Source organism: Emydura macquarii, unplaced genomic scaffold, assembly GCF_026122565.2.
Source record: "Emydura macquarii macquarii isolate MOO-44397 ecotype Brisbane River unplaced genomic scaffold, CSIRO-AGI_Emac_v2 contig_2768, whole genome shotgun sequence".
Lineage (NCBI taxonomy): Eukaryota > Metazoa > Chordata > Testudines > Chelidae > Emydura > Emydura macquarii.
The window spans coordinates 50570730-50593623 of NW_027132905.1; the positions used below are offsets into that span (position 1 = coordinate 50570730).

Below are 22894 nucleotides of genomic sequence, written 5' to 3' on the forward strand. Positions count from 1 at the left end.
GGAGGGGAATCAGATTGCCATGAGGAGCCTGCAGAATCTACCTGGCCCCAGGCAGACAGCTCCCCTGGAGTGGGGTAGCGCGCCCAGGCACAGTCAGGATGCACAAGGTGGTGACATAAGAGGTGAGGAGTAGACAAAGTTTAGCACAGCTCCATTTACTGCAGGACCACACAAGGTTGCGTCTCTTGTAGAGGTGGAACCCAGCAGGTGAATGCCCAGAGACCATCAGCTTCCTCTAACACTCTGCTCCACTACTTCAGTCCTAGGAAGGACGTGGTTGTTAGCTGCAGATCCCAGGTGGCAGGGTGGGGAAAGTCACTGCCTCCATCCCTGCTGGACATGGGTTTGGTGGGAACACCAGGAGGAAATGCAGAGCTCCCTGCCCGCATTTCTCTCCGCTGCAACGGTCACCGGCAACAATTCTCCAATCCCTGCCTGCAGAACACATGAACCAGACATCTTCCTGGGGCTGGCAGCATTTCAGAGCTGATCCTGGGGACAGCTCCCACCCCATTCGACAGCTACACAGAGGCAGGGTCAGTCTGAGTCATGACTCCAAAAGGCTGGGGACATCCGGGATGCTGAAATACCTGGAACAGAGTACGCATACAGCAGCAGGTCCCAAGAGATGGTGCTGGTGCCCACTAACTTGGACCCCCGCTATTATTGGCAGCTGGAAAAGGATGTGTGGCCATATTGTAACTGGCAGGACTTCTGGGCCTGCACTCCTCCAGCTCTGACTGCCAGGTGCGACTGCCACTGCTCTGACCATTAAGCATGATTGCCCATGCCCTGCCCCATGACCACAGCAGCTGGCTGTCACCCCGTCTCCTGCCCACCACCGGGTGTGTGCTTGGAGCAGCCCTATAGTACAGCAAGGGCTACAGTCTCCAAGAGTTGCACACGTCTCTTGACGGGGAATGTGGAGATGTTTTCACTGAGCTGAATGAGTAATCCTTGGCTTCCCTGGGAATAAATCCTGACAGAAGGACCAGGAGGCCTGGACGTGGGTGTAGCGTGGGCTCTCGGGGCCTAGGCTCCCCGGCTTGGTGACCAGGAGCCCTGAGAGTTCCAGAAGGTGAAGAAAAATTCTGGAAAAATCACTGCATAAACGGTTCTGTGACAGGCCCACCTAGAGAACTGTAACATAACAGGACCGCACCCACGGGCTTTTTCCAGATTGTTTAAAACAAATACAATTAGAGACGGAAAAAAGATCATTTGCTCATAAAGCTCAAAGATCATTTGCTCAAAAAGCTCCCTGGAGCCAGACCTCAATGCTTCCTGTCAACGGTGGGGTGGAGCTGTTTAGTCATCCCATCACCTGACATGACAGAACCAGAATCAAAACAACAGATCAGTTGGAACAAAGTAAACTGGCATGAGCAGATACATTTAATATTATCCAAGCAATGCACTGAATAGCTTTAAATACGAGCAATACATTTAAAGCAGCAGACAAACATCTCTTCGGATGTTCTTCATATAGGGGATGTGCCTGGTTTGGTCCAATAGTTACTGAAGTAACAGCTGGAACTTTGTTTCGTCAGCCCTGATCTACAGATTAAGGGCCAGATGCTCCCAGGAAAGTGAGGCACCTCAATATCTTCAAGGAGCTGGCCAACAATCTCTAGATCCACCTAAAAATTTAAGGTCCGATCCCATAAAACCTTTTCCCACCAGGTAATCCTTTAACATCAGCAGTGGCTGCTTGCTGCAGACCAGATTTGCAGGGTTAAACTCTTCATTTCTCTAGGCTGACCCTGGTCTGGCCAAGTCCCCATCTCTGGCTTTCAGTATTTTCTGAACTAGATGCGCTCTACTCGTCATTTTATAGAGGAATGATTCAGCCCTGGGATGCCCAGCCCACTCCTGCAGCAATCAGCACAGATCTCTAATCTAGTGCCATGGCTGGCGTGCAAGTGCCTTCAGGGGTTAAGGATTTCCTTCAGACTTCCTCTTTGGAAGTAATTTGGTGCTTTACACGCTGCTTAAGCCTGGAGACATGGAGGAGGGAGGGGGGTGGGAAACTGTTTTGCCAGGAAAATGCATCAGCTTTGGCACAAGTGAGAGGGATTTTGGTTTGGTTGGAATGTTTTTCCCCCTTTATAGTACATTCTTTAGCAGCGTTAAGCAAGTACTCACTCAGTCCTCAAGAATGAAGCGTTATAACCCAGCTGGCACAGCTTTACCACTCTCTACCTTCCTATTCAGTCCCTGAGTGGCGGGGGAGACGGGAAAGTTGTAGGGAGATCTAATGCCATGACAATGAGGAGAAATCAGCTGCGTTTTTATCTGGCTCTCTTGAGGTGTCCGAGCCAATGATGGTTAACCCCTTCCCTTCCAGGAAACTGTGCACACCATGTGATTCAATAAACAAGGGACTCAGGGGTCCCTGACCAGAGGACAATCAAAGGTCTGCCCCAGGGAAGGGGGTTGTAATGTCTCTCACACTTCAAAATGGATGTAGGCATGGAACTGAAAATACAACAAACATGACCAAAAACATCTACCCAGCCAGCAGCAGCAAGTCTCCGGTCCCAAACTGACAGACTTTGGCTCATGCTACCGTGCTAAAAGTAGCCGTGTTGACAGTGCAACTCGGGCTCTGAAGCCCACCCCGGGCCCTAAACTTCAGATCCTGAGCTCCAGCCCACGCTGCAATGTCAACACAGCTAATTTTAGCTCAGAGACTTGCTACCATGAATCGTAGAGAGTCTCAACAACCAGTCCGCGGACCGGCAGCGGTCCTGGAGAGCTCCCTGAAACAGTTTAGGAGGGCAGCAAGCCAGTCCCGGGCATCAAAAAGATTGAGAAACATTGGTGTAGATGTACGACTAAAGGTTAAAAGCCTACTGCTGCTACTGGTTAATGAAGTTACTCCTTTAGCTCGAATGGAAGAAGCTATGTGTTAGATGCTGAAGGTCCCCAGTTCAACCCCTACTGATAACCCACAGTGCAGGTCATTACATCAGGTGTTCCAATCATAGCAACAGCTAGTCCCATTTAACGGTGCTCGCGGAGCTTGTGGGATACGGACACCCATGAAAGGGTTAAGCCGTTGGAAGCAGCAGTCCTGCTCAAACCATATGACCGGGCCAATGAGAGTTTGTTTTGATGATGTAATGCAGGGGGTCTCAAACTATGGCCCATGCAGTTCTGGGACAGCTGGCTGGCCACATGGTGCTGGTTCCTCCTGGTTCCCCACTGCTTTTACACCGTGCCCAGCCTTTCCGTTGTGAGAAGAGAAGCCTGGAGGCCTGTCTAAGTAGCTGGAAATAAGGCAGAGAAGCCAGCGTAGCTGTTTGCATTAGGGATTGTTGCTATATCGTCTGGGAAACCGGAGCTGTCCTGGGCACTAACAAGCTCAGTTAAGCCCAGTTGAGTTCATCTCTTAATAAACTCAGTGGTTGTTTTTCCAACTCACCCAGCCTCGACTCTTTAATAACTGTTGTTCCAAAGCCCATGGGGCGATGCTCCCCTTTCTGGCTAGCCACAGAGCAAGAGGGGGTTTGGGCGGGTGTCCCTTTAACGCAAGCTGGAATGGAAAGGGGGGCAGGTCGCTCTGTAAGATTCAGAGGCGTCTGGAAGCAGCCAGTGAAACAAGGGAGTTGGCGCGATCGGGAGGCAAGTGCAGCAATACAGCAGGCACAGGAAGGGAGGCGATGTCAATAGGAAGTGGAGTCATGTATGTGGACGTGCAGCCAGGGAAGAAAAAGATGTCGCTGCAGAACCAGCTAGAAAGGGCCCAGGAGAGAGAAGACCTGAGCAGCTGCAACATCTTATAGTGCAGCAGCTCTGCTTCTTTCAGGATCAGCCCCCAAGCAAAACAAAACTCAAAAGCAGAAAAGGAAAAGGAGAATGAGAAGCAGACCTGGGAAGATGAGTGCAGCTTCCGGAGTGTCCACTGAGTGGAGGAAGGGCTGGAACTGCTGCTTTCTGACCACTCATTTAGTGAAATGTAAGATCTATGGGCAAGATTCTGTTACAGCTACACCTGTGTGAATCACTATTCAAGCCAGTGGCGTCATTCCAGATTTACACCTGTGTAACTGCAAGCAGAATCTGGCCCTTCCCCTTGAATAAATTCTTGCCTCAAAGCCAATGAGCCAGACCCCTGCTTCCTCTAGCCCCCTCCTCCCTGCCAGCATTACATGCTTGAGAAGAAGGTGCAGAATAATTGGCTGTTGTCAAAAGTGTTCAGTTTTTCATTGAAACCTGAACATGCAAAAAACAAAACAGGGGGTTTTCAGCAACCAACCTTGGTTTTCACATTTCTGAGAAAATTTGGGACACAAATGTTCATTTCTGTTATTTTTTGCAGGTGAAAAAATTCATTCCCCCACCAGATCTATCTACATGCATTTCCAGCTGTCCACCATGCTGCTATCTAGCTATCAGTATCTTGGTATCGTTATGGATGGGGAGACACAGAGAAAGCCATTCATCGGTAAAATGATTTGGGGTAACATTATCTTTTATGATTTGTGACTCCATATGGGAACATGTCTGAAATCAGCATATTGACATGGGACTGGTACTGTGTTAAAGTGCATTCTGCCACCGTCCATGGAGATGATCTTGGTGCCAGGGTACCCTCTGCTGGCACTGATGAGATAAAGCACCTGCCACTAGTCAGATCCTTTTTTTACACCCAGCAAAAGCACGTTTAGGGCTTTGCACTGCTGCAGAAGAACGTTTGCTTTGCAAGCAGTTCATTAATCAGTAAGTCTCATGACACACCTGTGAGGTAGGTAAGTGTTATCATCCTATTTTACAGATTAATCAGCTACGGCACAGAGGATACGTCTACACTGCATTGTAAAGCCAGGTCTGTGGGACCTGGCCATGTGGACTAGGTGTTTCCAAGCCCCTCCTTGAGCGTCCACACAGCTTAAAGTTGCTAAACCACAGCCATGCTAACACATCCATACTGCACTACGCAGACCTTCTGACATGAGTCTGTGGTTTGACCAGCATCCACTGTGCAAAACGACAGAGCTTGGACCCAAGATACAGTGGGACTCGGACTTTAATCCACTCTCCTAGCAGGGTACTAGGACCCAGGACTAGAGTGCTTGCTGAACCTGGGTCTGACTGATTTGTGTGTGGACAGAAGGGGGGCTTGGGCTCCAACCTGAGTCAGAGCCTGGGCTGTGTACAGGCTAGACAGACCCAGAGAAGTTAGGTGATTTGCCTACGTTTGCGCAGTGGCAGAGATGGGAATAAAAGAACCCACAAGACCTGGCTCCCACTGCCCTTCTCCAACCATTAGATAATACTGTTTCTCCCAAACAAATTTAAATCCATGCTTTATCCGTTATGAAATAAATTAATTTGGGGGGCACTCAGTGCCAACATTCACGGTCACCTTATTTTTATTTACATTCCAGTTGCACCTAGAGGCTCCAACTGAGATCCGAGGTCCACTGTGCTAGGTGCTGTGCATACACATAGTAAGATTTCCTTCTTTGCACACGGTGGAGTCTAAATAGACAAGACAGACAAAGTTAGAAGGGGAAACTGAGGCACAGAGAGGTGAAGTGACTTGCCCATAGTCAGGCAGCAGGTCAGTGGCAGAGAAAGGAAGACACGCTCAGTCTCCTGACTCCCATTCCAGTGCCCTATCAGCTAGGCCATCTTACCAAACAAGGCCGTATGCAAAGTGAAAAGCTTGATTAAGCCACATGCAGGGATGAGTCATTCCTGCGCTAAGCTCCCACCAATCCACAAGCTAGGAGCTGGTGTGGTGGCGCCTCTCAGGGCAGGTACGTAAGCCTGACAGGTGACACAGCTGCTCAGTCTGTCCAGCATCACTTCAAGGCTCGGACTCTCCCCTGCCTGAGAGCAGTAACAGACTCCACAGGCCGTGGCCTGCTTTGGCTCCAGCCATGCCCTCCCTCCAGCCTAGCCCCCAGCTTTGTTCTGAACCCACTCTTGACTCCTGGCTCTGGTTCCTGGCCCTACTGCCACTGCTCCGACCATTAAGCTTGACCCTCCATGTCTTGCTTTCTGACATCCTAAACCCATTTCATCATAAATAGGGCAACTTGCCCAGATAGACCATTCGGCTCCAGTTTACGTGCTTCAGGAGAATGATGCAGGTAGAAAAGATTCTTTATAGCGGTCTTCTTCCTTCTTCTGGGCTGAGGATCTAGGCAAGCTCCTTCCATCACTACTGAAAGTGATGCCTTCTGTTCCGCCAGCCAGCCACATTCTGCAGGCCCAGAAACATTCAAGATTCACAATGTTCAGCAGGTCGCATCAGGGGCCTCTCCCCAGAACAACAGAGAAAGCAGCCACGTGCAGGAGGCTGACAGTACCGGCTGGCTAGGAGATCCAGCAGGGGGGATACCTGTGTTAGACTTAGAGTACTAGTGCCCCTGCAGCTGTGGGTTCTGCCTGTGCAGCCACCCAAATAATCCTCTCAGTAGCTGTGTTGTTTTCCACCTCCCTCAAGAATGCCTTTTAGGGGTGGCCATGAAATAGATCTGGTCTCCTCGTGCAATTTCCGCCATCCAGGAGAGGCCGTGCTAGGAGCATATTCAATTTCCCATTCAGTCCACCCCATAAATGGCTCCCTGGGGCATTCAAGCCCACGAGAAAGGGGAATAATCATACAAAGAAACGTAAATATTTAAAACCACACAATCCTGCAGCTCCAAGCACAAACCTGCCTGCCAGCCTTCCCCTGTGAGAGGTACATCTTTCCCTCCTGCTTTCAGGAAGCCTGTCACCTTAGTATCTACTTCACTTTGTAATTACAGTTGGGATCCTTCGCCTGCCTTCTACAGATGCTTTGTGATACGAGATTCCTTGTCTCAATTTGCTGATTAAATATCCTGGATAGCGGGGAGTCACTTGCCTGATTTATCATATTTATTACACCAGATTACACTCATTGTGAGCCCTCTCCAGCAGCTGTCCTTTCCTTTATGCCATTCAGTAACAGTCAAAGCTTCATTTAATGCTGCCTCCCTACCAGTCATAATGCTTGATTCAGGCAGTACAATGCCAATATAACAGCCAGCGTCTTGGACATTGAACCTGGGACCTCCAGCGCCTGAACTAAACAACTCCAGGAGCAGACTCCATGTCGGCTATGGACAAGGCACAAGGCACATGAGGAAGGTTTGTATCAAGCTGAGCTGGACTTTTCTGTTTTGTTAGATGAAGCAGACCCCAAGAAGGGGATGGGATTGGACCACGTGAGTCTGTGTGTGTTCTCCGGGGAGCTGAGTCAGGGAAAGCGAGGCAGCAGATGGAGAAGCTGACTCCGTCACTGGGCTGGATAACCTGGCAACTCCAAGCCGAACCCCCCTTCCCCTCAATTTGGAGGTGCGGTGTGTTGTGTTATGTTCTTCCATGTACTTCCAGCCTGAATGATCTAGATTTTCATTCAACAGAATGAACAGGAAGGTGAAAAACCCCAAAAATCATTGGGGGGAAATTCCTGCCTGACCCCTCCCCCCCATGGTGATAAATTAGATCCTGAGTATGTGAGCAAGAAGCAGCTAGCCAAGCCCCTGAGAGAGAGAATGGTCAGTGCCACCTCAGAGCACTGGCCAGCCCCCTTCCAATGTCCCACCTGCAACCCTGTGGCCAGTCCTGGTGCTTCGGAGGAAGAAACTCAGGATACACTAAGTGACACAGGAGGGAATTCCTTCCTGACCTTTGATGGTGGCTGGCTGAAACCTTGAAGTATGAGCTTTTCGGAACATAAGACAACCCACTGTTTCCTCCTTTGTATACACAGCACTTACGAGACCAAATATCAGAACTTCCTCTTACAGTGTTGAACTAGGAGAACTGAATTACTCCTAGGTAAAAGAGGAAGCCAGAGGTTAACCACTGAGGGCCAGCCTGACACTGGCATATTTGCATTTGAGCATTAACAGGATTAGCTTTAGGAGAGAGCCTCATTGTTACATCTGTCACACCATGCGTTTGTATGAATAGTCTCTTAACTGTAGCTGAGCGCTGGCTAAGATGGAGCAGCAGTAGTGACTACGGAGCGGATTATTTACTGCGTCTATCCCTGTATCAGGAACTGCGCATGCAGGGCTGTGCACATCTCACGGAAGTCAACGGGGCTCTCCATCGGCATGGAGATCTGGGCTAGCAGAGGCCAGTGCAGGACAGGGGCTAAAGGCTGTCACGAGCTTTCCAGGAGCCACTCCACTTTGGCTAATAACATTTGGTCTAATTGGGTCAAAATAAAATGGTTCAGTCTGAAATTCCTCCCGTGTGATATCCTACCAGAGCAGCACGTTGTGGTTAAAGAGAGTCTTTGTGGGGAGGTTATTAATGGTTTTCCCTGGTAGCAGCTCGCTCTCCCCTTCCCCCACACGCACCTTCCTCACCACCCCCTCGCCCTTTTCAAGCTCAGCACAGAGCCCTGTGGTGCAGGGGAGCAATCTTTCAAAACTTCCCATTCAAAAAAATAATCTCCATGAAGAGGATGAGCTTTACCCCTCTGTGGTTCCTGGGTAGTTTCAGGACGCGACATTCACACATTTCCATACAGCAGCAGCAAAAAAAAAAAAGTTCCATAGTGAAGAGAAATTAAAATAGTCCTTGGGAGTCCTGTAAACAAGTGCCTTGGGGGATTCCCTTACAGGTGTTCTTGCATTCCACCCCAGAAGGAATTACAGCCCTTTGGGCTACCATCGCATAAGAGAGATTCTCGCAATGGAGAACACCAACCTTAGGTACCTCATTTTGTGCTCATCAGGGAAACACTGGTTGCATCAGAGGGGGCCAGTTCCTGCCAGGGAGTTACTCTGGCCAGGTCGTGGTCTTCCTAAGGTGGCCATGTGTCACAGGGTAAGCTCACCCCGTCCCCCCCGGTAGAGAGGTTTGGGGGACAAAGAAGTTGCAGGGCATCCCCGCAGGCCCGGTCTACCAGACTGTTCCCCACCTGCCAGCTGTATGACTCGAAGGTCCGAGTCAGGGTGGCCGCCCCTAGAGCCGGAGCGGGGCAGTCTAGTGGCCAGAGTCAATAGCTGCCCTAGGGCCAGGGCAGGGCAAGCAAACAGTCTGTAGCCCTAGCCCTCCAGCAGGGTAGAAAGAGCCAGCCGTCTATACAGCCCAGGTCCTCAGGCAGGGCTGGGCAGGCAAGCAGTCTGTAGCTATGGCAGGGTTTGCGCACCTCTGCAGTGTGAAGCTCAGGTAGGGGGGTTGCTGTCACCCCAAGGGGAGTGGCAGAGGGACACGAGCCCACCCAACTCCACTGCGTCCTAGGCTAGGACCCGGTTGGTGAGGGTGGGGCGGTCACCATCCTAGTCAGCAGGGATCCCACCGCAACAGGTGGACCTGTCTCAAGCAGAAGATACCACTCACACCCTCTCCCTGGCCTACTTCCTACCATGCCTCCAGATGCTGTCGTCCGGGTCTTGTCGGGGCCTCTGAGTTCTATGGCATCAGTAGCTCCCTGGACAGTCGGCCGCGGGCAGCCCATCTCCATTCAGGTCTCCAGGGCCTCTGGTTCCCTCAGCAAGAAGTGAGGGGACAGAAACACCCCCTCACTCCTCTGCATTGGCTACTCGTACAGTGGGGAGAGGCAGTCTGCAAAAGACGGCTACTCCCAGGGGGCAGGGAGCAGATGAGCAGCAGCAAGGCGAAGGCAGCATCATGGCAGTTCCACCAATGCAGTAGGAGAAGCCTCACGTGCAAGGTGTGGGGCTGGTGCGGATTATTTCCAGCCCAGAGCAAGGCCAGAATCAGCTTGTGATTGTCTGGGGCACATTGTTTGCTCCTGGGGCAGCGCAACTCGGCGCTGACTCTTGCTGGGGGTTTACGGCAAAATCCTCTGTGAGCAGCGCCCTATCAAAACCAGCAATACCACGTCTGGAGTGAGATACCGCTCTGTGTAAGGGTGGGAGAACCTAGCCTTGAGCGAACAAATCTGAGGCCAATGAATGCTTTGACTCTCTCGGACGTGGTCCTCTGTAGACAGAACATTTGATAGTTGATCAGACAAAGCCCTTAAAAAACACAGACGTTTGAAAACTTGGCAGCATGTAGGAGAATTGCTTAGAAAAGTCTCGATAATCTTGGTGTAGTAAAACCAGGGCCTTACAGTGGCAACTGCCGGCCAAGCCTGGTGCTGCAAGCACTCCTTGCCTCAATCTCCTCCTCCCGGCTGGGTCCTTCCCCACACAGGCTCTAGCTTCGCCCTCCAGCCAAGCTGCTAATTAAATGTTAAGTTACCCTTCCAGGACAACAAAAGTCCAAGCAAACAACCAGTTCTTTTACCCCACTTGGCTGCTCTTCAGCCCACCTTCAGGGCTCCCTGTATGGCTCGCCACGCTAGGAGAGAACCCTGATTCCCAGAAAAATTCCTTGACGTCCTTCCAGGCCCTACTTCACCGCCTTCCATAGCAGCCCACCCAGCTTGTTCCCTGAGGTTCTGCCTCCCCTAAACTGACTTCTCTGCCCTTTTAGGAGGCCCAGGTGTTTATCAGGCTGTCATCTGACCCCAATTAGTTCAGCCCCTGGGAGGCAGCTAATTAGGGCACAGGTGGGGCTGATTGAACAGGGCTGGCTACTAGCCCCAAGCCTCCTGGGCCTTAAAGGGGCCGTCCACCTGTACCACCAGGATTTTAAATACTTTTTATTTAAAAATAAAGTCCACTCTGCTATCGCTGGGAAATTCAAAACATAAAAGCAGGCACCAGTGTTTGCACAGCGTCTACAGAAAAGGAACATGTACGCCCCAGTCGCTGGCTCTGCATCAACTAACAAGTTCTCCATTCTCAGGTCATCCATCACCATGGTCTCTGTGCCTGAGCCGATCCGTATCCAGGATGACGCTATACAAGTCAATCAGAGGGCAATGAAGGACATGTTCATTTCAGCTCTGTTAGAAACACAAGAAACAAAACAAACCTTTGTCAAGTTAAAAAGACCAAATGGGCAGCATTTTATTTTTGAGCTTCCAGGGAAAGGTTTAAAAACCAACGGAAAGTAAGGAAAGGTATTTCCAAACCTAGCTGACAGCTGTTTTAAGTGAAATAGTGCTGAAATGTGAGTTGCATGTGTGCATCTGGTTTTTACATTTTCCATTCCCTACAGAGGGCACAAGTTAGCCATTTCTCATGCACACATGCCCTAAGGTTTTGCTAAGAGCATTTTATATATTGCTGTTTTCCTCTCACCCAAACCATTCCTGAAATTACACTCTAATACCATAAGAGTTATCCCTGGGGGCAATATTAACATATGAGATAGGAAAGTGCCCCTTCTAATAGCAGCACTGCTGATGACCAAGACTTCTCTGGAGCTTGAAAACTTGTCTCTTTCCCCAATAGAAGCTGGTCCAGTAAGAGCTATTACCTCATCTGCCTTGTCTCTCTACATTTATTCTGCAGTTTCACCGTAACTTTACCCTTATTTCTTAGTTATGCAGTTCTCTGCATTCTGATTGGCTGAAGGGTTGTGCATTTCCCCAAAACTGTACTCTTATTTCACAGCAACCATCCAGTATGCGAATCCAAGTATGCAGGTTGGCTGAGGGCCGTTATTACCCACTTGGAGAGCTGTAATTTGCATATAGGGGTATGCTTATTTGCATTAATTGCATAAAGCTCTGATTCTGTAAGGTACTTAAGCAATGCTTCACTTTCATTTGTGAGTAGTCCCATTGACCTCAGTCAGACTCGTCTTGAGAAATTCAAACCATAAAAGCAATGACCACCATTTTTGTAGGGTCTACAAAAACAAACAATGAAACAAAGGCTAGTGAGCTCCAGTGGCTCGCTTTGCATCTGCTGCAGCAATGAACTAAAAATCTCTCTGTCTACCTAGGTTTCTATAAGGTCATCCATCACCACTGGATAAGGGCCAAAATAAGCACCTAAGTAATACAGTTGAGTATTATAATTGCCTTATTCTGCATCCAATGAAGTCACCAGCAAACCTCTCATAGATAGAGCTGCAGAATAATTCTAATCTAGCTTTCTCAATAACCATAAAGAGTTTATACAAATACCTTCTCCCTGTTTGGCTACCCTCATAACTCCTCCCCACACCACTGCTCTGCAACCCAGCTATTATGTACAATGTAATTTTTTAAAATGCATTTATTCATGGTGGGAGGAAAGGAAACTAAGTCTCCTCAAAAGTTCAGGAGCAACATGGTGAAAACACTGAAAAGTTTGTAGGTTCTTTTATTGTTTTATTATGTTTTCTCTGTAATGCTTTTATCTTAAGAATGAATGTGCTTACTTAGAAAGAGGCGGCTGGTAACTTATAACCGTGGGCAATACACGGGTCACAGCCCTTGAAGAGAAATCAAAGCGTAGGTGCTGGGCTTTCAGGCACTCTGGCTTGCTGGGGAGATCACAGTGTAGGCAGGGCACTGTGCAGCCTTAAAACCCTGGTCAGGAGGGAGTGAGATGCAGGTCTCTACACAAGAGAGGTGACGGCTGAAGAGTCGGAAGCCTGAAGTGGGTGCCCTCAGTAGAACCCTGGAGGGGGACTACTGATGCAGCTGCCCTGAACTATGACACCCATCACAAGTAAGAATAGTTCAGTGGTTAGGGTGCTAGCTAGTTCCCTGCTCTGTTCTGCAAGGCACCTGGTCTCTCTGGGCCCCGGTTCCCTCCTGGTACAATGGGGATAATATCACTGTCCTGCCTCATTAGGAAATGTGAGGAGAAATCCACTGAAAATTGACGGATAGTCTGGTAATATAATGTGGGGGCCATATGAGAACCGAGAATAGTGAAGGTGATTAGGGTACCTAAATCCCCTTAGGCTGCTTTGAAAATCCCAGCCTGCAAGCGTTGCCACTAGAAAGTCTCAGTTACTTTTATTATTTGTACCATGGTAGTTTCTAAGATCTGTGGGCTCAGCCCTCATTGTGTTAGGTGCTGTACAAACAGATCATAAAGATGGTCCCTGCCCCAAAGAGCTTGTCCCCCTTCTCCCCCATCCCTTTCCTTTTCCAAATGACAAGCAAAACCAAAAAGTAGGTTTTAATTAAAACCCTGAGCTAGCCTCCACAATAACAGAAGCAGGGAACATAGAGCTTTGGGCCTCCTGTTTTATGTTAAACTCTGATTTTACTGGTAAACACCCCTTTGAATCTGTGCAACCATCAGCTTGTCCATATTTCTTACCGAGCAGCAAAAAGATTGAGAGCAGAAAGAGAAAAAAATTTAAAAATCCAAATAAATATATTCCCGACAATCCAAAAAAATCCACAAAAAAGGGCAGATCCTTAGCTGGTATAAATCAACTCCATTGCAATAATGGAGCTCCAGAGACATACACCAGCTGAGGCTATGGCCCCAAATGCCTGCTGATTTATGTGTTTAAATCCTGAGGGAAAGGGTTATTGTTTGTTGTTTGTACTGTGGTACCCCCTAGGAGCCCCAGTCGTGGACCAGGGCCCCATTGTGCCAGGTGCTGTACAAACCCAGAACAAAAAGACTGTCCTTGCCCAGAAGAGCCATGATGGAATCATGACAATAAAGCAGCCATAGGCGTGCGCAGCACGTCATTAGGGTGCGCACCATCTTTATCAGGGGTGTCAATTCCATTCCACCGGCGGGCCACATTTGAATTACCCGCTGGCGGAATTCTCGCGGTGTCCTAGTCTCCGCCGCAAATTCTTGCAGCTCCTTCTTTTTCGGCAGCAGCTCGCTGTGTCCGCCGAGAAATCTTCCCTAGGTAGATTCTGAACCGTTCACCTGATTGGATTTGCAAATTAAGAACAAAGCAGCTGCCTCATGGACAGAAGGTGTAATTCCCTGCACATTTCTGTTGGGGAACTCGTACTTCCTCTGTCCTTCTTCTTTTTCATATTATTATAATTATCCTCATACTCCTTGTATTGCCTAGGAGCCCTAATCACGGCCCAGGACTAATCAAACACAGACAGTCCGTACCCCAGAGAAGTTCTGGTCTAGTGGCATAATGCAGCGCTTTGGCACACCTAGCTGGTGACTGCCCACTTCTACTGGAGAAGTCACTGTAAGCACAGCCAGAGGCCTTCCGAGATGAAATGAATGTGCACACGATGGAAGCACACAGTAGCATAACTGCTCTGGGGAGTTAAGAGACAAGACCAGTTCTTCACTCTCCAAATTGCTTTCCCAGGGCAGCCCAACCTCAGGAAAAACCAGTTTCTGGAAATCCACACCTTAGCGTCATGTGATTCTGGCAGCCAGTTGCATCAGCACTCATGATGACATGCGAGTGTTTGTCCTTCCCACAAGGGGAAAGAATCTTCCTTTTCCTGCTGGCAGCCCAGACATCACCAGGTTTGTCACAATGCCACATTGTAAAAGGGGAAACTGAGGCCAAAGTGGTGAAGTTTACCTGGGCAAGGTCTCACATTGGGTGTGTGGCAGAGGCAGGCATACAACCAGATCTGATTCCTACCCCTGGGCTTTAAGCACAAGATCACGCTCTTCTGTTATAAGCGAGACAACCTCCAAAGATCCAGGTGAGCCCCAATGATCCATATTCTTATCTAAACCTAACAAAATCCTCAGATCTGGCTTGTCAGTCCCTGATCTGAACCCATTTCTGTGCCTTTCCCTCCACCTAAGCTCTGACCTTAATACATGTAGCTGACATCTTTAGACTAAAGAAAAATTAAGTTTCAAGAGGCAGTTGGTGACAACGACAGGTGCGCTTATAGACTTTAGCCATCTGCCTAATTATCTTGGGTTGCTATTGCTGGATCTTTTGGGGGCACCAAACAAAAGTAAAACCCTAGCACCTCCCCCAGTCAAATCTACCACCACCACTTAGGGCCCACACTTAAATTGACATGAATCAGCATTGCTCCATTCATGTCAATGGCGCTAGGCTGATCTACACCAGCTGAGGAGCTGTCCCTTAGCACTTACATGCAGCATTACATGTGCAAAGCACTGTACAAACACCAGCTAATTAATACTCATCCTTTTGAAGTATGGTGGAGAGAGTATAGAACTGGGGCTCAGGAGACCTGGTAGGTTTGTATTATTCTGCCCATTTTACAGAGAGGGAAACGAAATCAAATTAATAGTCAAATTCTGCTGTACTCTAATGTAAATCAAGAGCAACTCATCTGAAGTCAATGGAGTTACACCAGGCTTGCACCGGTGAATCTGGTCCTAAGTGATTTGCTCAAGGTCATAGAGTGAATCAGTGGCAGAGCTAGAAATGGGAGTCAGGGAATCCTACCTAGCCCATTAAGGATGAGCTCTATTCACTTCCATTAAGACAATTGGGATTTTTTTTCTACATAGTTCAAAAACTTTGATTGCAGTTCTTGAGTGAAAATCCCCTGTACAAAGTCCAAACAAATGGCATTAGGATGGTGAAGTATAATTCTGTCTTCTGATCGTTAAACCTCCATGGTAGGGAAGAATAAAATGTGAAGAGGGTGTGTGTTTCCAGTAGTTAGAGGAAAGGCTTGGGAGATGAGATAGTCCTGGTTTCTCATCCCTAATGTGATCCTGTTTGATCATAGACAATGCACTTGACATCTGGATACAGAGTCTGACATAAAGTATCTTGAGAAATGTTTCTTGTAAACAGGACACAAAATCACTTTGATGAGTTATGATGTTTGCAGTCATTCACAAATGTGCTTCAGAGAAAACACGATCAGGATCTGACTTTTTAATTTCTTATTTACATTGTGATACAATACAGAGTGTCCTGGACACGACCTCTATAGGCTTCATTTTGCTGTCAGTTTTCACCAGTGTAAATCTAGAGTAAGTAAATCCATTGATTTAAGCACCGTTTGTCCAGAGCTACAGTGAGGTAAAGGAGACTGCAATATAGACCTCTGTGTTATTCACTTACCATGAGTTTCCAGTCACACTGGGCCAGAACAAAGTCTTTAAGTAATTAAACAAGCTAAGACAGCTCTAGCAGTAAAAAGGGCAGCTACTAATTATTTAGAGCATAGCAGTGGGATCAGAAAGGCCTCAGAGACATTTTTATGGGATAGGATAGCATTTTATTCCTGCACTGCCAAACTACAAAGGCACCCGCAAATCCACTACTGCGTCCTCTCCGCTCTTCACTTTTAATTGGCAACTCACATGAATGAAATGGTAAAAGCAAGAAAGGAAGGATAATAATCACTGAAGTTATTATTTCTTAGCAAAGACTCTGACCTTTTAAAATGAGGACACAGCAGTGTTCTTCCACTCAAATTTCCTCTTCTCCCCGTTTTGAACTAAACCACTGGAAGAGCAATTTCGTAGAAGATGCCATTATCACACACATTTGAAAGCACTTTTTACATTTCCAGCCAGTTCATTTTCTCTGATGCCCTAAAAGAAGCAGGGAGCATGGTTTTGATGGGAGACCTCTCTGAAAATTTTAGGTGCTTCAAGAAGTGGTAGCAGTGATTCAGTAACTCCTTCTTTTTTCTAAACCAGGAACAAATCACTCTGTGATCTATACTGGGGCCAGAGGCTAGATAAGGCAGCCTTTCAGATGATATGTAAAATCAGATCCTGACCACCTGTTGGCCATTAAAGATTCAATGGCACTTTTTTACAGGGTAAAGGTGTGAACACTAATGCCCTGGAGAATTTCCAATTTGGGTAATTATATTTTCTCTAGCTGAATTCCATGTTGCGACAATCAGAGTTCAGACACCCCAAGGGAAGAACAGGGATCTAGATCCCAAAGAGTAAGCAAGTGAAGCAACTGGTTGTATAATACATTGAGGAGGGTCTTTTATGAAAGCTTGTAATGTTCTGAACTTGATCGTCATTATGAGATCTGTGTAAAGGCTATGGTTATGAATGTATGTATGTATGTGTATAAAACACTATGCTCATGACTGGTGCTACAACTTCAAATACACCTCACAGCAAAGAGGAGCTTCTCCCAAGCCAGGTGTTTACACAAAACTTGACACAAGTAATGATCCACCAGGGTTCAATCCAGAAAAGGACAAATGATGGACCATTATAGTTAATGGAAAGACATTGGCATACCCCAGTATCAAGTCAAGGGGGAATTTCCTCTGGTTTCCTGTCCGAGTTTAATTCAGATTGGTAACCTTTGGCACTTCTTGCCCTAACTCACCGTGCAGTGTCTCTGGGTCTGGGTGCTTTTAAAAAATTGCTGCATTCTACTACCCCAGAGAGATGGATGAATTTCAGAGTTGGGTAAAAACACTTCAGAAACATACACAGATAGATAGATAGATAGATACATGCAGCAGACATTATATAATTTGTAAATCAAAGAGCAAGAGATCGTCTAGTGCTTCGGGATTCTTTGGAGTGAAAGGAAGTATAGATTTATAACAATCTTTATTTTCTTGTCAAGGGACAGAACCAGGATTTTAGACCTAGTATCAATATACATTGAGCAGGTGGATGGTCTTGTATTTAAAGTCCTGGACTGAGATTCAAGAGATCTGAGTTCGGCTCCTGTATGACTCTGAGCAACTCACTTAACCTCTTTCTGCATCAGTTCCCAATCTGTGGAACGGGGATATTATTTCCTTTAGATCTATCCCATACAGGGTTCAATCTTGCAAATTGATGAACATTCTGGCCCCAATCCAGCAAAACACTTAAGCATCTGCTTAATTTTACGCACAGGAATAATCTCAGGGAAGCAGACACTTTTCAGGTAATGGACTCTCTCTCACTATATGTACCTAAACTCAAAAGCTTGTCTCTCTCTGTTGGTGAATAATAAAAGATACTACCTCTCCCACCTTGTCTCTCTAACACCCTGGGACTGACACAGCTACAACAACACTACACATAAGAATGGCCATACCAGTCAGCCCAATGGTCCATCAAGCCCAGTATCCTGTCTTCTAACAGTGGCCAAAGCCAGATGCTTCAGAAGGAATGAACGGAACAGGGCAATCATCAAGTGATCCATCCCGTCATCCACTCCCAGATTATGACAGTCAGAGGCTAAGAACACCCAGAGTATTGGGTTGCTTCCCTGACCATCTTGGCTAATAGCCATTGATTGACCTATCCTCCCTGAATTTATCAAATTCTTTTTTTAACTCAGTTATAGTTTTGGCCTTCACAACATCCCCTAGCAATGAGTTCCACAGGTTAACTGTGTGTTGTATGAAGAAGTACTTCCTTTTGTTTGTTTTAAATCTACTGCTTATTAATTTCATTGGGTGACCCCTGGTTCTTATGTTATGTGAAGAAGTAAATAACGCTGCCTTACTTACTTTCTTCACATCATTCATGATTGTATAGACCTCTTGTATCCCCCCTTAGTCATCTCTTTTCCAAGCTGAACAGTCCCAGTCTTTTTAATCTCTCCTCATATGAAAGCTGTTCCATACCCTTAATCATTTTCGTTGCCCTTCTTGGTACCTTTTCCAATTCTAGTATATCTTTTTTGAGATGGGGCAACCAGAACTGCATGTAATATACAAGGTGTGGGCGTACCAGGGATTTATATAGTGGCATGATGATATTTTTCTGTTTTATTATCTATCCCTTTCCTAATGGTTCCTAACATTCTGTTAGCTTTTTTGACTGCTGCTGCGCATTGAGCAGATGTTTTCAGAGAACTACCCGCAGTGTATTTATGTATCTATAGCACGGATTAGCGGAGCAGGGCCCTAACCTCAGTTTGGGCCAGTCGGCAGTACTATAATACAATAAAAAATAATAATAATAGTAAAAGAATATCAAGACAAAACAAATAGGTAGTTTTACCATTAGCCTTTATCCACGCAGGAGGATTTCATTGTAGCAAGAGGAAAGAAAAAACCACCTATTAATTGCAGCAACAGCTCCCTCCCCTTCTCTTGGAGTCATCCTCTCCTAAAGATGGAGCTGTGTTTTCAAAGCTGCACTTTGCTAGCTTTCTTCGTTTCCAGCCTTTTCTTTCTTCTTGTGCATACATGTGTTTCTGTTTTGTATTGTAGCATTTGTTCTGGCGGCTCATATTTACATTTTAAGTGCATCTGGTGGGTGGGCGCTAGGGGGGGAAAAAACCCTTTAACAGGAAACAAAACAAAATTAATTAAAGCCTTTACATTCTTTCTTTCTTTTATTTTCACTCTGCAGTCCAAACCAGGCAGAGTTTTGAAATTCGATTCTGATCTCTTTGGGAGGAGGAAAAAGTTGATGTTTTTTTAAAGATTGAGGGGCGGGCGGATAAAAAAAGCTAAGCGGAGGGGGGACTGGCGTGGGGTGAATGAATAAAAAAAAGGGAAGGAAGGCGGTCGGATCCACGTGGTTTAATCGGAGACAGACAGAGATCCCATTGTTCAAAAAAAATTTTTTTTTTTTTTTTAAGGCAGACAGCAAAAGAAAAGGGGACGCTGGAGGAAAAACTAGAAGAGGAGAGCTGGGCAAATTCCTACCCTGAATCCGAAATAAACCGGCAGAGCTTCACGGGCAAAGAATAAAAAGCTGCTGGAAAGAGTTGGAGAACATTAAAGTTTGTTTTCTTCCCCCCTTGATTTGGAACAACAACAAAACCTCAACTCCCCGAACAGGTGTTTATGGATTTATATTGGGGGGCAGGCATCTTTGTGTGTGTTTTTTATTCACTTCTTGAAGAGGCCTGGGAGCGGATCCGGCTCATAGAAGATCAAGCCCTGAGCCTCCTAGGATGGAGACATTAATTGGATTTTGAGCCGGGAGTGGGGCGGGGGAATAATTGAGTTAATTTTTTTAAATGAGGAGGGGGTGGGGAAGGAGTTCAGAGACAAAAGCAGCTGGGGGGATTCCCCACTCACACTTTGCGGGTGCGTGGAGGGAGGAGATAAAGGGGGGGGGCTGGTAAAATACTACTTTGAATAGACTTTAAAGCTCTTTGTAAATTCCGCAGCGGTGCCGGGGCAGGGTGAAGAGGGGTCGGTAACTCTCACCTCTACTTTTGGGAGCCGGCTTGTCGGTTTCCGGGGAGGGGAGGCAGTTTTCCCCCCCACTTGTTTGCGGGTTTTTGTTCGCCAGGTGGTCGGGCTGCCGGGGGTGGATTGAATGCACGGCAAATGTCTCTTTGCTAGATGGCCAATCGTAATGGGGCGGGGGATGTGTTTCTCTCCCCCCGTACCTCTTTAGCGTTGGGGTTGCATGCTATTTGGGGGCGGCGGGGGGGCACCCATTTACCCCCTAAACTTTTGGAGGCGTGTGCAATCTCCATGCAGTTTTGTTTCTAGGCGGCAGTTTGTAATACATCTAGGACCGGGGGGGTTAGTGCATGGGGGGGGGGGGCGGGTAACTATTTTGCCCGGTTCGGTGTTTTTGGCTGGATTGTGCATGTCATGGATGTAATTTCCCCCCCCCCCCCCCCCGGGGGCTGCCCTCCCCCAACTTTCCCCGGCAGGCTGTGGATGTGCAGCCGGGGGACCCTGCCCCTGGGGGGTGCAGGGGGGGGGTGCGATGGCGGGGCCCGGCGGGCCGGATCGGGGCCGATGACCGCCGGGGTGTGTTTGTCCCTCTCTCTGCCCAGCCGACGCGATGCCCCGGAGGAAGGCGGCGGCGGCGGCGGGGCCCGGCTGGGAGGCGAGCTCCGGCAACGGGACGGCCCGCTCGGCCGGCGGCGGCAGGAAGCGGCCCGGCCCCGGCCCGAGGAAGCGGGGCCGGCCCGAGCGCGGAGCCGGCGAGGGCGGCAGCAGCAGCGGCGGCGGCGGCAGCAGCGATGAGGAGGGGCCCCGGGAGCTGCTGCTGGCGGCGGCGGCGGCCGAGCTGGACGGGACGGCCGGCGGGAAGAGGGCGGCCAGGCCCGGGCCGGGCGGCGGCCGAGCGGGAGGCCAGGCCGTGATCATCAGCGAGCCCGAGCACAGCAAGGAGCGGATCGTGAGAGAGGGGCCGGGGGGTCGGGGCCGCGTAGGTCAAGGCCTGGGGTCCCCCCCCGTCCCATTGGGGTCCCCCCGCCTCAAAGGTCAAGGCCTGGGGTCCCCCCCGCCCCATTGGGGTCCTCAAAGGTCAAGGCCTGGGGTCCCCCCGTCCCATTGGGGTCCCCCCCGCCCCAAAGGTCAAGGCCTGGGGTCCCCCCGTCCCATTGGGGTCCCCCCTGTCCCAAAGGTCAAGGCCTGGAAGGCCCCCCCTGCCAGGGCCCCCAAATGGGGGAGAGGGGGACGGGTACACTTTACTGCCCTGGGGTGCCGGCCCCAGGCTGCAGCCCCCATGGGTGTGGGAGGGAGGGCCTGGAAAAATCAGGCTCGGGCCCTGCCTGGTCCCAGGCTTGGTCCAGGCCTATCCCATCCCCTCCGCCCCCCCAGGTAACCAGGGGGAGAAGAGGTGACAAATGGTCCTTCTCTTTCTGAACCTAATGGGGTTATGGGTCCCCTTCTCCCCCCATCACCAAGCTGGGGCTAGGTGGACCCCCTGCTTCTCTCCACTCTCAGAGCCAAGCGTGGACAGTATGCCCCCCCTTTTCCTGTGAACTGCTGGGGAATGAACGCTTCTTGTCACCCCCCACTTAATTTTTTGTGAAGGGGAAATGTCTGTGCTGCTTTTCTTAAAATCCCATCCAGGTCGGGTGTGCGGGTAGTGATTATATTACTTTGTCACTGATTGGTCAATGCTTTTTTTAAAAATTAACGATCTGTAAGTTAAATACCAATTAATCACAGTGGAAGGAAATCTTCACCTGACGGGGCTCTGCAAAAGGCCTGAGTCCCAACCCAGTCCCTTTAACCAACAATGAAACCCTTTTGACTGTCTCCTCCGGACAGTTACTCTTGATATTTATCCAACATTTTCTCTCTCTCTTGGCTTGAATTTTTTTCCACCCATGGGGAATTTTACCCCCTTTGGTGTAAATACTCCTCTTTCACCCCATGTGGATTAGTCCAGGGGTTGGTGCTTGTCCTGGGAATGTAAGGGTACTTGCACTTTGGGTGGGGTGACTGGCAGAAAGAATTTGAATGATGTGGGGAAGCTGTGTACTTCTTGGAAGCAAACAAGCAAATTCCTCTCTCCCAAAGGTAGAGGAGAGACCAAGCCAACCTGCCTTTGAAAATGATCCCCTCCCTTGTTATGTCTACTTTGGATTTGAGAACAGGAGTTCAAACCTGCCCTGAAAATGGATTCCCCACTAGCATCCTAGATTTGGCACCTTGCTGAATCAAATTAGCACACTTCTTTTGCGGGGAGGGGGTCTGTTTCTCTCCTAAAAGAAAAGGGGAGAGGGGAATTCATGCACTGGGAGAAAAACAGGCTGGGGTTTTTAGAGAGCCCACATTTTGTTTGGTTCCTTCTTTATTTGCGGAGAGGGAAATCCTTTTTAGGAGGGGGGAGTCTGGCTATTCCTCACGCCAACAGAGGAAAAATAGGCCTCTCAAATGTTCCATAGGAAGGATTTCAGTGTCAAACTTATCTTGGTCACTAACAGAAATCTTCCCTCTTAAAAAAACAGAAACAACCTTTCGTTTTACTGTCATGAGAGTGAATGTGGTTTGCTGGGAAGAAGGGTGCATGATCGTTTTATTGCGTGTGCAACCAGACATAGACGTTAGATGGGGAGAGGCTTTGCTTTTATCATGAACTTTATTTGCAAGACAGTCCCTTTCTGGCTGGGATGCCGCTAGAGAAGCCCAGCTTCCTGAAAGAAACTTACTGGCATTGGAAGAGGGGAGCCTTCCCCTGACTCTTCAGCCAGAGAGAGAGATTTAATGTCACAGTTATTTGCAGTGGCGTTGTAGCCATGTTGGACCCAGGATGTGAGACAAGGTGGGTGAGGTAATCTTATTGGACCAACTTCCGTGGGTGAAAGAGACGAGCTTTGGAGCTCCATAGACCAGTGGAGTTGGAAAGCATGTCTCTTTCACCAGCAGAAGTTGGTCCAGTACTGGATATAGATTACTTATACTGTGAGACAAGGTGGGTGAACAGTGAAGATGTAATGTCAAGCGACACAGAGCTCCTGCCTAGGGTGACCAGGTAGCACGTGTGGAAAAACCAGGATGGTGGGTGGG

The 22894-nt window shown here is 48.4% G+C and overlaps 1 protein-coding gene and 1 long non-coding RNA gene across 8 annotated transcripts in view; one reads left to right on the forward strand and one right to left on the reverse strand.

Moving 5' to 3' along the window:
* Positions 1-5368: 5368 nt before the first annotated feature.
* Positions 5369-16417, reverse strand: LOC137165609 (uncharacterized). 3 transcript variants are annotated; one of them, XR_010923434.1, is made up of 3 exons: positions 16131-16417; positions 9368-10861; positions 5369-5487 (listed from the first exon to the last, which is right to left on the reverse strand). It is a non-coding gene; the product is annotated as an uncharacterized lncRNA (long non-coding RNA). The 3 variants fall into 3 exon arrangements; XR_010923432.1 differs by lacking the exon at positions 5369-5487 and adding an exon at positions 7155-7387; XR_010923433.1 differs by lacking the exon at positions 5369-5487 and adding an exon at positions 7864-8202.
* Positions 16418-18915: 2498 nt separating this feature from the next.
* Positions 18916-22894, forward strand: part of RCC2 (regulator of chromosome condensation 2) — a 32390-nt gene continuing 28411 nt past the window's right edge. For 2 of the 5 annotated variants that reach the window (XM_067567563.1, XM_067567567.1), the window contains exons 1-2: positions 19724-19825; positions 20425-20801. In XM_067567563.1, the coding sequence (XP_067423664.1) occupies positions 20433-20801 (369 nt within the window). In that variant the 5' untranslated portion in view covers positions 19724-19825; positions 20425-20432. Of the gene's footprint in view, positions 18932-19171; positions 19466-19723; positions 19826-20424; positions 20802-22894 lie in introns of those variants that run through there. The other 3 variants (XM_067567565.1, XM_067567564.1, XM_067567566.1) reach the window with 3 other exon arrangements.